Below are 15,287 nucleotides of genomic sequence, written 5' to 3' on the forward strand. Positions count from 1 at the left end.
CAGGCTCCCCACCAAGCAGAGAGCCCAATGCGGGGCTCAGTCCCAGGACCCTCAGATCATGACCTGAGCCGAAGGCAGAGGCTTTAACCCACTGAGCCACCCAGGCACCCCTATTTACAATGACTTCTAAACTGCCAGGTCAACAATTTTTCCCATTTTTCCTCATGCTCTGAATGTCAACCTGACATCCTCCGCCCTATGCAATCAACTCAAAGCACAGACTGAGCCCACACCCACCCCATGAAGAAATAATGTCCTTCAATGGGCTTTCTCTCCCTCCTTTTGAAAAGTCTCTACCCTGCTATTAATGGAATTAAGATGACAATATGCTGATTTCCTGCTTTGGCAAGGATAGGAAAACCAATGTGAGCCTTCCAATGTTTAAGGCACTATGCTCCGAGTGATGGCTCTTCTGAGCACAGTATATTGTTTAAGCAAACTTTATGCCCAACATGGAGCTTGAACTAGCAAAGATCCCCCACCCCGATCCCCCAGATCAGCTGTCCCATGCTCTACTGACCTAACCAGCCAGGCCCTCTGTAGCTTTTCTTTCTGCTAGTTTTCATTGTTCCTACTTTTCACCCTTCCAACTCGTACCTTCTCTTCCTCTCCCCTTCACTAAATCCTCTTCATTTTTTAAGACCTGCCACAAGTACACTCCATGTAGAATCCATCTTCAGATTTTTAAGCAAAGTAGAATAAAGAAAATGTAGCCATTATGTGGGTAAAACAGATAAATCTAATTCTTAGCGTCTTCCACGGAATAAAGCAAAGAAAATGACAGCAAAGTGCATGATCATGGAAAAGTCAACCCCAAGCTTCTCTTTTTCCAAATAACACCTTTAAGTATTATGTTATTGTGTATTTTATTTCAAAACAGAGTCATTCCAGTATCTAGTTTAGCAAAGCTTTTTGGCTTAGAATGAGTATTAATATATTTGCAGCCTGGAAGTGTTCAGGGTTAACCTAATCTGGCCAACAGAAGCTGTTTACATTATTGTTTCCAACCGGCCATTTACACAGGGGTTCAGATCCACACAGGCTTGGGGACAGACATTAAAATGCCCTTATATTAAGACATACACACCAGCCAATCTAGGAGCTATCCTGATGTTTCTGTATTCAATCTATTACTCCCAATGGCATTGTTTGTGCGTTGAAAATACAGCTGTTTTCCCACTGTCCTTTCGGCTGTCCTTGAGCTAGCTAACTTTCCCCCTCCCCAGGTTCTGGTACTAAGCAAACCAAACCAAAACAAACAAACAAACCAACCCACAAGAGAACTTTTTAAGAAACTGCGTGTCGAAGCAGAGAAAGGCTGTACTTGCTACCTTCCCTTCCTAACAGGCCATAAGACCCGCGAACTCAGAACGGACCCCACGTGTTTTTCTGCTGCCGAGGCTCAACTGCTCAGCCTTCCCTTCCTTCTCTGCCTCTGACCGCAGCCAAGGACCAGGCTGGCACCTGTAGGCCTAGCAACTGAGCCTTGTGCTCACTCTGGAAGCAATTATTCCCCAACTAGCCAAGTAATCAGGCGAGACGTGTTTCCCCTCCCCTGCGGCCGCCTTCCAGGCTTGCCCTTCATTCCCTCCAGTTTTAATTTTTTTGTCCATTGGCAGCTCTGGGGCTATCTTGGAACACAGCTCCCACATAAGAGTGTATCCTCTCTTGGAAACGACAGAAGACTCAGAATCTCCATGAAATTAAGAAATCATCATGGGGATGAAAGAAGATGTCCCGACACCTCAGCACCATTAGGCTTTCCGCGTGAAGGGGCAAGATGGCGGAGGACCCGGAGAGGACGGCGCTGAAGGGGGGTGCGGCACGACAGAAATCGTGGCGCACCAGACTGTCGTAAAAGACTGTGCAGAAAAGACTGGGCCTCCATCTTGCCGCAAAGGAGGTCAACCAAGGACATGGTTAGGTGGGGGAGCGCTCCCAGGTAACCCGTGCCAGCTGAGGGAGGAACAAGAGTGAAATAAGTCACAATGAGGAAGGATACGTCAGTATACTGCACCCACTGATGATAATAATAATAATAAAAATAAATTCATTATTTATGTACTCATTAACGATGTTTTAGAAGCAACCCTGAGGCTTTAATGAGGCTTTTGTCATGTAAATACTCACAGAACATCAGCTGCTGCACCTCTTGAGTTTTTCCTTATAAGAATATAGATAGAAGAAGGATTTAAAGTTCCGGGTCACTAAGGAATTCATGGGCTGAGAATTAGCGGGAAGTCTAGACTTCCTTTTCCACTCGCTTAACCTTGTAATGTAGAAATATGTACGTTTCCATATTTATACTATTTTTTTTTTTACTTGTTTGTATGTGTTGAATGAATGAATGAATGAGGGGAGTCTACATCCCCCATGTTCCAGTTAAGCATAGGTAATTGCACTGTTCACTGGAATTGAGAACAGAACAACTGGTATCTTTTATTTTGACAAACAAAAACTCTTACCAGATTGATTTTATTTTCTTTCTTGTTTTATTTTTTTTCAATTAATTAACATCTATTATATTAATGGTTTCAGAGGTCCAGGCCTGTGATTCAGAACCCAATGTTCATTACATCACATGCCCTCCTTAATGTCCATCACCCAGATACCCCATCCCGCTGCCCCCTTCCCCTCCAACAACCATCAGTTTGTTTCCTATGATTAAAAATCTGGCCAGAATGATTGATCAGTTACATTAAATGACATTTAAAAACCCACAACTTTCAATCAAGTTTCTGTAGAAACCATGCAAAATGTGTTTTCACCTGTGTGTCAAAAGGGTTGCCCAGGGGTGCCTGGGTGGCTCAGTTGTTGAGCGTCAAACTTTGGTTCAGGTCATGATCTCAGGGTCCTGGGATCCAGCCCAGAGCCTGGCTCCCTGCTCAGCAGGGAGTCTGCTTCTCCCTCCCTCTCTGACCCTCCCTTCTGCTCATGCTCTCACTCACTCTCTTTCTCTCTCTGTCAAATGAATAAATAAAAGATCTTAAAAAAAAGGGGGGGTGTCTATTAACCCTCACAATATTACTAACAGGGCATGGTGCAAAATCAGGACACTGGATCCTAGTCCCTTTTCTAACTTCAACCAAGTACGTGGTCTTTGGCTCCCTACTTGCTTCATCTTTAAAAAAAGATATTCTCTGTAGTCTCTTTTAGCTAAAATGAGCGATAATTCAGTATGTGTATGGTGAATCCGCTAAGCAGCAGTGACGGAATCCAGGAAGTGTGAGGAATGGCCCCTGTCCTGTAGGAAATTCCATCTTCACTAGGATTCGAAATACATACAGCTGAAAATACATGACGAGCAAAACACAGAAGACTGTGGATTGGTTCCAAACAAAAGGATATCCAGTAAATGCGATGGGAGCTCAGAGGGGGAAAAGCTCCCTAGGAACTGGAATGGTGAGAAAGGGCTTCCAGTGGTTGGATTCTGCCCCTCAGAACATGGAGAAGGGGCTCCAACTGGAGAGATTGCAAGAGCAAACAAGAACAGAAGAACAAGAGGGGCGCCTGGGTGGCTCAGTGGTTAAAGCCTCTGCCTTCAGCTCAGGTCATGATCCCAGGGTCCTGGGATCGAGCCTCACATCGGGCTCTCTGCTCAGCAGGGAGCCTGCCTCTTCCTCCTCTCTCTCTCTGCCTGTCTCTCTGCCTACTTGTGATCTGTCTGTCAAATAAATAAAAATCTTAAAAAAAAAAAAAAGAACAGAAGAACAAGAAAGCCCAATGTGGAGAAATTTCCCTGGCAGAGTTGTGAATCTGGAATTTCTCCAGCATAGCAGCAGATTAAAAACCCTCTTATCAGCGAACCATGACCTCATGGTACCAGTCAAGGTTAGAAGGTGAGCTGCAGGAGAGCCGGGGACATTTTCCCTCTGTTCCTACCATTGTCCAGCAACTCAAACAGCCTTCCCTTGTATTCTGGAAGGTGGGCCATCTGGCACACGCTGCATTCAATGCTCATTGAATGGGTCCAGAATCATCTGGGTATTTGAAAAGTACAGTTTTCAGCAATGGAAAAAGGAGTGTTAAAATCTATAGTTGCCCTTTGTTCTAATTTGTGTATTAGAATAGCAGAGGCTAGGAGAACCCTCCATGATTTGTGACTTTCCTGGTCCAGTATTCCTTTTTTTTTTTTGCTCTTCTATTTCAGTACATACCTGCAGAGACCTAACCACGAACATACCACACTTCCTCACATACCTTTTCTTTGTTTAATTGCATGTACTTATGCAAACTTCATTATGGTTTCATAATTGTTCTGGGACTGGTTTTTCCATTCTCAATTAACTGCTGTCCTTTGGTTGGGGAAGAAATGGAGGGGACACAGGCTTGAGCAGGCATACAACATTTGAAATGTTAAATAATAGCAGAAAGGGCCCCACAAGGACAGGGTCTGATCAAGTTTATCAAAGTGACATTGAGAGTCTAAGTCCCATGGCAGAAAAATTTGAGTGAATGAGGTGAGATGTTATCATTTCTTGGGCTCACTGATGGCTGTTCTTTGGAAGGTCATTTTTGTGTGGTTTTCTTTGTTATTGAAGCAGGCCAAATGACTCAGGGATTTATTCTTAATTATAACACGTAGGGAATTATGTTTTCCCCTTGAGCTAAGGGTAATTCACAGGGAAGTAGAGAATGGTGACAATCAAATTCACTTCAGACAGCCAACTACATAATTCTGTTCTGGTGGCCAGATAATTTGTAAATGGAGGCTTTTGGTTTTCTCTTTCATGATGATGATCACGATGTTAAAGAAAGAAGACATTTCCAAAACACATCTTCAACTGAAACAACTCTGATAACCAAGGAATCCTCTGATGGGGCTCTCTGGGGAAAAATCCACCTTCTCCTGGGACTCAATCATTTTGCTTTCTATACCATTCATCTAATTAGCAACAGAAGAAGTTGTTGTCTAGATCACAGAAGCCAAAGCATTATTTCAAACTCTTCTCTCAGCGGAGGGAAGAAGTTTAATATGTAGAATTTTAAGACCTAGAGAGTAGGTCCAGAGGATGGTCATGCTATACCATATTGTGGTGGTGTACGCTGAACGGCTCTGCATCTGATTTTGATGGAGCAAAGGTATCATGGAAACGCTTCCTGGATGTTAAGGGAGGCTATGCAAATACTTACAAAAGATATATTCAAATAGGCAAATGCCCAAGCATGCGCAGATAGGTTGCAACGTTCTGGTAGCATAAATACACCAATTGGAAATAGCAAGAGCCTGAAATTTGGAGGCTTAGAAAATGAAATTACCCCAAATAAATCACAGCAAATTAACATTCCAAGAGGAAACTAATCACTGAATTTACATGTGGAAGTGAATTGCTAACCCTGGAAGAACCAAAACCTTTGTTTCTAAAAGTATTCAGCCAGACTAGGTGTGTCTGGGACTTGGGGATAAGGATTGTCCTGATCAAGAGTATGCAAACTTCTGTGAAGCATCCAGTCCTCTGGACAGGCTGTGAAAATACAGGTTGTAGGGCCCAATCCCAAGTGGTCAATAAGTTTCAGGTGAAACTTAATAATCTTCATTTATTTTATTTTATTTTATTTTTTAAAGATTGGTTTATTAATTTGAGAGAGGTGGGGAAGGGTAGAAGGAAGAGAGAAAACTCAAGCAGACCCTGCACTGAGTGTGGAGCCTGATGCAGGGCTTGATCTCACGACCCTGAGATCACAACCTGACCTGAAACCAAGAGTTGGATGCTGAACTGACTGAGTCACCCAGGTGCCCCCAACAATCTGTGTTTCTTTTTCTTTCTTTCTTTCTTTCTTTTTGGATTTTATTTATTTATTTGACAGAGAGAGAGATCACAGGTAGGCAGAGAGTCAGGCAGAGAGAGAGGAAGAAGCAGGTTTGCTGCTGACCAGAGAGCCTGATGCGGGGCTTGATCCCAGGACCCTGAGATCATGACCTGAGCCAAAGGCAGAGGCTTAAGCCACTGAGCCACCCAGGTGCCCACAATCTGTATTCTAAAATGCTCTTGGGACCAACTGTCTGAGAACCAATAGGACAGAGACCAAAATTCTTTGACTTTGCTTTCCCCAATGACTCTACCTGACCTATTTTTCTATGACTAACCACTTTACCATAAAAAACAAAACAACAATTGCACAATTTGAAAATACTTAATAAACATGAACTCAAATGGTGAATAATCCGATCCCTGTTAAATTTACTATGGAAACCTATCAGCACCCCCAGGAAGAATGGAAGAAAATGGACATACAGAAAAGTGTTAATACGGGTATTTAAGTGAGAAAAGTCCAGGGGCGCCTGGGCAGCTCAGTCAGTTAAGTGGCTGACTCTTGATTTCAGCTCAGCTCACAGTCTCAGGGTCACGAGATAGGGCCCTGCCTCAGGCTCCTTCTGTCCCTGCTCAGCAGGGAGTCTGCTTGAGATTCTCTCTCCCTCTTTGTCCCCACCCTACCTCCCTCTCAAAAAAGAGAGTGGGGGGAAGAAAGAAGGCCTAGTTGCCAGGGTCCTGCCCCAAATGCCTTCTCTAACTTACTGTATACAGCAAGCACACCTGTGCATAATCCCAGTCTCCTGCAAAATATGGAACAGGATTATTTACTGACAAACACTGATGTTTTGGGTATCTGATATGCCATGAATTGACTTAGAGGCAGGGTATAGGAGAGAGATTTAAAAAACGACAGTTGGAAGTAGCAGGCTGAGATGACATCAGGTAGCAGGAGATCAGCTAGATAGCTTATCCAACCATTGCGAACACCTACAAATCCAATGGGAAATCGAAGAGAAGAGGAGCAACAATTCTAGAAACAGAAAATGGATCACTTTCTGAAAGGTAGGACCTGCGGAGAAGTGAATCCAAAGTGACGGGAAGATAGACCGCGGGGGGAGAGGCCAGCTCCCGGCAAGCAGCGGAGCCACGGAGCACAAAATCAGGACTTTTAAAAGTCTGCTCCACGGAGAGACATCACTTCAGAGGCTAACACCGGGGGGAAGCCCACGCGGGGTCACGTAACCCCAGGTCCCGCGGGGTCACAGAAGGACCAGGGGTGTCTAAGTGTCGCAGAGCTCGCAGGTATTAGAGTGGGGAAGCTGGCTACAGTGACAAAGCCAAGGAGTGAGCTCTCAGCTCGGGGTTACCTTGAACCGGTCGCAGGCTGGGTGAGCTTGGAGCGCGGCCGGAGGCCACAGAGACAGAAGCAACCGAGGGCTTTTCTCCAAGTGCAAGCAATTGAGCACTTTCCTCCAAGCGCGACCAGAGGCCAGGGAGAAGGAGGCAGTTGGGCACTTTTCTCTGAGGGCGCACTGAGGAGCGGGACCCAAGCTCTCAGTTCCTCTGGGCCGGAGACTGGGAGGCCGCCATCTTCATTCCCGTCCTCCGGAACTCTACGGAAAGCACTCAGGGAACAAAAGCTCCCGAAAGCAAACCCGAGCGGATTACTCAGCCCGGCCCCTGGTAAGGGCGATGCAATTCCACCTGGGGCAAAGACACTTGAGAATCACAACAGGCCCCTCTCGCAGAAGATCAATAAGAAACCCAGCCAGGACCAACTTCACTCACCAAGGAGAACAGCGGAATTCCAGAGGAGGAGAAAGCAAATCTTATCTGGACAACATGACAAGGCGGAAAAACTCACCACAAAAAAAGAACAAGAGGCAGTACCGAAGGCTAGGGACCTAATCAATACAGACATTGGTAATATGACAGATCTAGAGTTCAGAATGACGATTCTCAAGGTTCTAGCTGGGCTCGAAAAAGGCATAGAAGATATTAGAGAAACTCTCTCCAGAGAGATAAAAGCCCTTTCTGGAGAAATAAAAGAACTAAAATCTAACCAAGTTGAAATCAAAAAAGCTATTAATGAAGTGCAATCAAAAATGGAAGCTCTTACTGCTAGGATAAATGAGGGAGAAGAAAGAATTAGTGACATAGAAGACCAAATGACAGAGAATAAAGAAGCTGAGCAAAAGAGAGACAAACAAATACTGGACCACGAGGAGAGAATTTGAGAGATAAGTGACACCATAAGATGACACAACATTAGAATAATTGGGATTCCAGAAGAAGAAGAAAGAGAGAGAGGAGCAGTAGGTATATTGGAGAGAATTATTGTAGAGAATTTCCCTAATATGGCAAAGGGAACAAACATCAAAATCCAGGAGATGCTAAGAATGCCCCTCAAAATCAATAAAAATAGGTCCATACCTCGTCACCTGATAGTAAAATTTACAAGTCTTAGCAACAAAGAGAAAATCCTGAAAGCAGCCCGGGAAAAGAAGTCTGTAACATACAAGGGTAAAAACATTAGGTTGGCAGCAGACCTATCCACAGAGACCTGGCAGGCCAGAAAGAACTGGCATGATATATTCAGAGCACTAAACGAGAAAAACATGCAGCCAAGAATACTATATCCAGCTAGGCTATCACTGAAAATAGAAGGAGAGATAAAAAGCTTCCAGGACAAACAAAAACTGAAAGAATTTGCAAACACCAAACCAGCTCTACAGGAAATATTAAAGGGGTCCTCTAAGCAAAGAGAGACCCTAAAAGTAGTAGATCAGAAAGAAACAGAGACAATATACAGTAACAGTCGCCTTACAAGCAATACAATGGCACTAAATTAATATCTCTCAATAGTTACCCTGAATGTTAATGGGCTAAATACCCCAATCAAAAGACACAGGGTATCAGAATGGATAAAAAAAAAAAAACCCATCAATATGCTGCCTACAAGAAACTCATTTTAGACCCAAAGACACCTCCAGATTTAAAGTGAGGGGGTGGAAAACAATGTACCATGCTAATGGACATCAGAAGAAAGCTGGGGTGGCAATCCTTATATCAATCAGATCAATTAGATTTTAAGCCAAAGACTATAATAGGAGATGAGGAAAGACACTATATCATACTCAAAGGGTCTGTCCAACAAGAAGACCTAACAATTTTAAATATCTATGCCCCTAACATGGGAGCAGCCAACTATATAAACCAATTAATAACAAAATCAAAGAAATACATCGACAATAATGCAATAATAGTAGGGGACTTTAACACTACCCTCACTGAAATGGACAGATCATCCAAGCAAAAGATCAACAAGGAAATAAAGGCCTTAAATGACACACTGGACCAGATGGACATCACAGATATATTCAGAACATTCCATCCCAAAGCAACAGAATATACATTCTTCTCTAGTGCACATGGAACATTCTCCAGAATAGAACACATCCTGGGTCATAAATCAGGTCTCAACCGGTATCAAAAGATTGGGATCATTCCCTGCATATTTTCATACCACAATGCTCTGAAGCTAGAACTCAATCACAAGAGGAAATTTGGAAAGAACCCAAATACATGGAGACTAAACAGCATCCTTCTAAAAAATGAATGAGTCAACCAGGAAATTAAAGAAGAATTGAAAAAAATCATGGAAACAAATGATAATGAAAACACAACAGTTCAAAATCTGTGGGACACAACAAAGGCAGCCCTGAGAGGAAAATATGTAGCGGTACAAGCGTTTCTCAAGAAACAAGAAAGGTCTCAAATACACTATCTAACCCTACACCTAAAGGAGCTGGAGAAAGAACAAGAAAGAAAGCCTAAACCCAGCAGGAGAAGAGAAATCATAAAGATCAGAGCAGAAATCAATGAAATAGAAACTAAAAAAACAATAGAACAAATCAATGAAACCAGGAGCTGGATCTTTGAAAGAATTAATAAGATTGACAAACTCCTGGCCAGACTTATCAAAAAGAAAAGAGAAAGGACCCAAATAAATAAAATCCTGAATGAAAGAGGAGAGATCACAACCAACACCAAAGAAATACAAACAATTATAAGAACATACTATGAGCAACTCTACGCCAACAAATTCGACAATCTGGAAGAAATGGATACATTTCTAGAGACATATAAACTACCACAACTGAACAAGGAAGAAATAGAAAACCTGAACAGACCCATAACCAGTAAGGAGATTGAAACAGTCATCAAAAATCTCCAAACAAACAGAAGTCTAGGGCCAGATGGCTTCCCAGGGGAATTCTACCAAACATTTAAAGAAGAACTAATTCCTATTCTCCTGAAACTGTTCCAAAAAATAGAAATGGAAGGAAAACTTCCAAACTCATTTTATGAGGCCAGCATCACCTTGATCCCAAAACCAGACAAGGATCCCATCAAAAAAGAGAATTACAGACCAATATCCTTGATGAACACAGATGTGAAAATTCTCACCAAAATACTGGCCAATAGGATCCAACAGTACATTAAAAGGATTATTCACCATGACCAAGTGGGATTTATTCCAGGGCTGCAAGGTTGGTTCAACATCTGCAAATCAATCAATGTGATACAATACATTAATAAAAGAAAGAATAAGAACCATATGATACTCTGAATAGATGCTGAAAAAGCATTTGACAAAGTGCAGCATCCCTTCCTGATTAAAACTCTTCAAAGTGTAGGGATAGAGGGCACATACCTCAATATTATCAAAGCCATCTATGAAAAACCCACTGCAAATATCATTCTCAATGGAGAAAAACTGAAAGCTTTTCCGCTAAGGTCAGGAACACGACAAGGATGTCCGTTATCACCACTGCTGTTCAGCATAGTACTAGAAGTCCTAGCCTCAGCAATCAGACAACAAAAAGAAATTAAAGGCATCCAAATCGGCAAAGAGTAAGTAAAACTATCACTCTTTGCAGATATATGATACTATATGTGGAAAACCCAAAAGGTTCCACTCCAAAACTGCTAGAACTTGTACAGGAGTTCAGTAAAGTGTCAGGATATAAAGTCAATGCACAAAAATCAGTTGCATTTCTTTACACTAACAACAAGACAGAAGAAAGAGAAATTAAGGAGTCAGTCCCATTTATAATTGTACCCCAAACCATAAGATACCTAGGAATAAACCTAACCAAAGAGGCTAAGAATCTATACACAGAAAACTATAAAGTACTCATGAAAGAAATTGAGGAAGACACAAAGAAATGGAAAAATGTTCCATGCTCCTGGATTGGAAGAATAAATATTGTGAAAATGTCTATGCTACCTAAAGCAATCTACACATTTAATGCAATCCCTATCAAAATCCCATCCATTTTTTTTCAAAGAAATAGAACAAAAAATCCTAAAAATTATATGGAACCAGAAAAGACCTCGAATAGCCAAAGGAATATTGAAAAAGAAAGCAAAAGTTGGTGGCATCACAATTCCAGACTTCAGGCTCTATTGCAAAGCTGTCATCATCAAGACAGCATGGTACTGGCACAAAAACAGACACATAGATCAATGGAACAGAATAGAGAGCCCAGAAATAGACCCTCAACTCTATGGTCAACTAATCTTTGACAAAGCAGGAAGGAATGTCCAATGGAAAAAAGACAGCCTCTTCAGGGGCGCCTGGGTGGCTCAGTGGGTTAAGCCGCTGCCTTCGGCTCAGGTCATGATCTCAAAGTCCTGGGATCGAGCCCCGCATCGGGCTCTCTGCTCAGCAGGGAGCCTGCTTCCTCCTCTCTCTCTGCCTGCCTCTCTGCCTGCTTGTGACCTCTCTGTCAAATAAATAAATAAAATCTTTAAAAAAAAAAAAAAAAGACAGCCTCTTCAACAAATGGGGCTGGGAAAATTGGACAGCCACATGCAGAAAAATGAAATTGGACTATTTCCTTACACCACACACAAAAATAGACTCAAAATGGATGAACGACCTCAATGTGAGAAAGGAATCCATCAAAATCCTTGAGGAGAACACAGGCAGCAATGTCTTCGACCTCAACCGCAGCAACTTCTTCCTAGGAACATCGCCAAAGACAACAGAAGCAAGGGAAAAAATGAACTATTGGGATTTCATCAAGATCAAAAGCTTTTGCACAGAAAAGGAAACAGTGAACAAAACCAAAAGACAACTGACAGAATGGGAGAAGATATTTGCAAACGACATATCAGATAAAGGGCTAGTATCCAAAATCTGTAAAGAGCTTAGTAAACTCAACACCCAAAGAACAAATAATCCAATCAAGAAATGTGAGAGGACATGAACAGACATTTCTGCAAAGAAGACATCCAGATGGCCAACAGACACATGAAAAAAATGCTCCACATCACTCAGCATCAGGGAAATACAAATCAAAACCACAATGAGATACCACCTCACACCAGTCAAAATGGCTAAAATTAACAAGTCAAGAAATGACAGATGCTGGCGAGGATGCAGAGAGAGGGGAACCCTCCTACACTGTTGGTAGGAATGCAAGCTGGTGCAACCACTCTGGAAAACAGTGTGGAGGTTCCTCAAAAAAACTGAAAATAGAGCTACCCTATGACCCAGCGATTACACTACTGGGTATATATCCTAAAGATACAAACGTGGTGCTCCAAAGGGGCACATGCACCCGAATGTTTATAGCAGCAATGTCCACAATAGCCAAACTATGGAAAGAACCTAGATGTCCATCAACAGATGAATGGATAAAGAAGATGTGGTATATATACACAATGGAATACTGTGCAGCCATCAAAAGAAATGAAATCTTGCCATTTGCAATGACGTGGATGGAACTAGAGGGTATTATGCTTAGCGAGGTAAGTCAATAAGAGAAAGACAACTATCATATGATCTCCCTGATATGAGGAAGTGGAGATGCATTGTGGGGGGATTGGGAGGTAGAAAAAGAAAAAATGAAAGAAGATGGGATTGGGAGGGAGACAAACCATAAAAGACTCAATCTCAAAAAACAGACTGAGGGTTGCTGGAGGGAGGGGGGACGGGAGAGGGTGGTGGGGATATGGACATTGGGGAGGGTATGTGCTATGATGAGTGCTGTGAAATGTGTAAACCTGGCAATTCACAGACCTATACCCCTGGGGATTATGTTTATTCAAAATAAATAAATAAATAAATAAATAAATAAATGACAGTCAATTAAAAATCAGACTCTTGCTTATGGTTCAAGGTTCAAATCACATTCTCAGGTCACAAAATCCCGCCCCACGTTTGGCTCTATGTTTAGCATGGAGTCTGCTTGTCCCTCTCCCCCTCACTCTTCTCCCTGCTCTCAGGCTCTTTCACTCTCTCTCTAAAATAAGTAAATAAAATCTTTTAAAAAATAAATAAAAATAAAAAAATCAACAACCTCAAAAAAGAGAGAAAGAAGCAGAAAATACACAATTATTGGGGGCAGATGTGGGACGACCTGAACCTCATGTGCAGCTGGTCAAAGTGTGAAGGGACACAACTCTAGGAACCATGCGGAGTCTCCCAAGGGTGAACACAGGCAGGTGCCCTGACCCAGTAATGCCATTCCCAGGGATTTACTCAACAGAAAGGCATCTGTGTTTATCAAAGGACATACAGCTCAGTATTCACTGCAGCCATATTCACAACACACCCAAATGTCCATCAGCCTTTCTCAACCTTGGCATTATTGGCATTTGGGGTTGAATATGCCTATTGTGAAGGCTGTCCTGTGCATTGTAGGATGTCCAGCAGCCTCTCTGGCCTCGACCCACTAAGTGCCATGCCGGTAGCAATCCTTGCTCCCAACTATGAATTGTGACTACCAAAAGTATTTTCAGATAACTCTAAATGTTCTTGGTAGGGGTGGGGGAGAGGGGAAATCATCCTTCCTCACCTCCCACACCTCCTTCTCTCTACACGGTGATGAGAATGAAAAAATATAAGTGCTTGCGATACAAAAAGCGAATCTTACAGATATAACACTGAGCAAAAAAAAAAAAGCCAGACAGAAAAAGAGTACATGCTGTTTATTTCCATGTATATAAAGGACAAAAACAGGTAAAAGTAATTTATGGTCTTAGACATCAGGGTAGTGATGGGGAGACAGGTCATGCTCTGTGTCTTGATGGTTGTTATTTGGGTATGTTCAGTGGGTGAACATTCCTGATCTGTGCATTTTCCCATGTTATGCAATTCTTCACCAAAAACAAATGAACAAACGAACGAAGAATGAATGAATGAAATGAGTCATGGTCCTTCTCCCAGGAAAAATCTGCTAGGTGAGTCTTCTAGGTGAATAAAGATCAGGTGTCCTGGAATGACTAATATTTACAGGGCTTTATCCAGAGTGATCAAATACTCTGCAGACACATTCAAGAGTGCACTCACTTCTTCCTCAAACTGTCAGACTGCTAAGGGAGACTCCAGTCTGGTTCCTGACACCAAGCCACCTTGGGCCACGACCCAACCGGCCATCTCTCCTGCCTGACAGTGAGTAATGTCCAGAAAAAAAGGAGTCAAGAGAAAACAGAACAGGAGGTCAAACATTCAAAAACCCTCTGTGCTCATCAACACAGAGCTGAGTGCCCTCTCTTATGGCATTTGTCACCAGGAGCTGAGGTGGATGGAGAAGGCATCCACACGGATAAGCAGCAGGTATGAATGACAAAGCTGATAGCTGGCATCTGGGGCAATCACCCCTATCTGCTCAATGAGGAATTGAGACTCCGGGACCTCCCAGCCCAAGGTCACTCAGCGTGACCTGGGACTGAAATGGGAGTCACTGTGCCATCCTGGCCCCATCAGGCAGGCCCAAGAATGGCACAGAACCCACATGGGCTCCATGGAGAGACCATGAGAAGGAAAGGGGGTCTGGCTTCACTTCCAAGGAGACACAGGCATTCCTTCTCTCCAGCATTTCTTTTTTCTGTTTCAAGTTCAATCAGTCATCAGTGTTCAGAAAGCACCTAAGACAGAAACACTATGAAATTTCCTTTCCTTTCCTTCCAGCTTCTTTTTTTCTGTAGCTCAGAAAAATTGTCAGGACAAATCTTTTCCTTATGGCTCAGATTATGATTGATTTCCAAACTCCACCTCTCCCTTCCCTCTTCAGGTGGCCACATTTCTGCATGTTCTGAATGGTCACAAACAGAAAGGATCTAGGGAATTCCTTGTACAGGCTGAACTAGGTTCCTGAGGTCTGGCTCTTGAGCTCATTACCAGGTGCTTGGTAATCATCTGGAGCAACAGAGGCCCTGTGCACCATTCCTATCTCTTCTCTTTCTGCAGAGAACAATTCCCCATGCCCAAAGTACTTCTTCCTCTGTTCTGATCTGACTTGGGGATGCCAGGGGCACAGACCTTGCCTCATGCTTCCTGGATTCCCAGCCCTTCCCCATCCACAGATACTTGCTGTCCTGGTGATTTCTGCTAAGGTTCTTTTTTGTTAAGCATTGATTCTCAGGAAGACTAGGTCTGAGGCCATCCTCATGACTGATACATTTGACGGGGGTTTGATACACTACTGTAAGAATTCCATCAGAATCAGTGACCAG

General features: G+C 42.8%; 1 protein-coding gene across 4 annotated transcripts in view; it reads right to left on the reverse strand.

Annotated features, from left to right (window-relative positions):
* Nucleotides 1-15,287, reverse strand: part of GCNT2 (glucosaminyl (N-acetyl) transferase 2 (I blood group)) — a 96,407-nt gene that overhangs the window by 62,897 nt on the left and 18,223 nt on the right. Inside the window, exon 2 of one of the 4 annotated variants that reach the window (XM_047733092.1) lies at nt 24-1,956. The exons of the other annotated variants lie outside the window; for them this stretch is intronic. Within the exon in view, the coding sequence (XP_047589048.1) occupies nt 1,715-1,956 (242 nt within the window). The 3' untranslated portion in view covers nt 24-1,714. Of the gene's footprint in view, nt 1-23; nt 1,957-15,287 lie in introns of those variants that run through there. 4 annotated transcript variants of the gene reach the window in all.

Source organism: Lutra lutra, chromosome 6 (genome assembly GCF_902655055.1).
Source record: "Lutra lutra chromosome 6, mLutLut1.2, whole genome shotgun sequence".
NCBI lineage: Eukaryota > Metazoa > Chordata > Mammalia > Carnivora > Mustelidae > Lutra > Lutra lutra.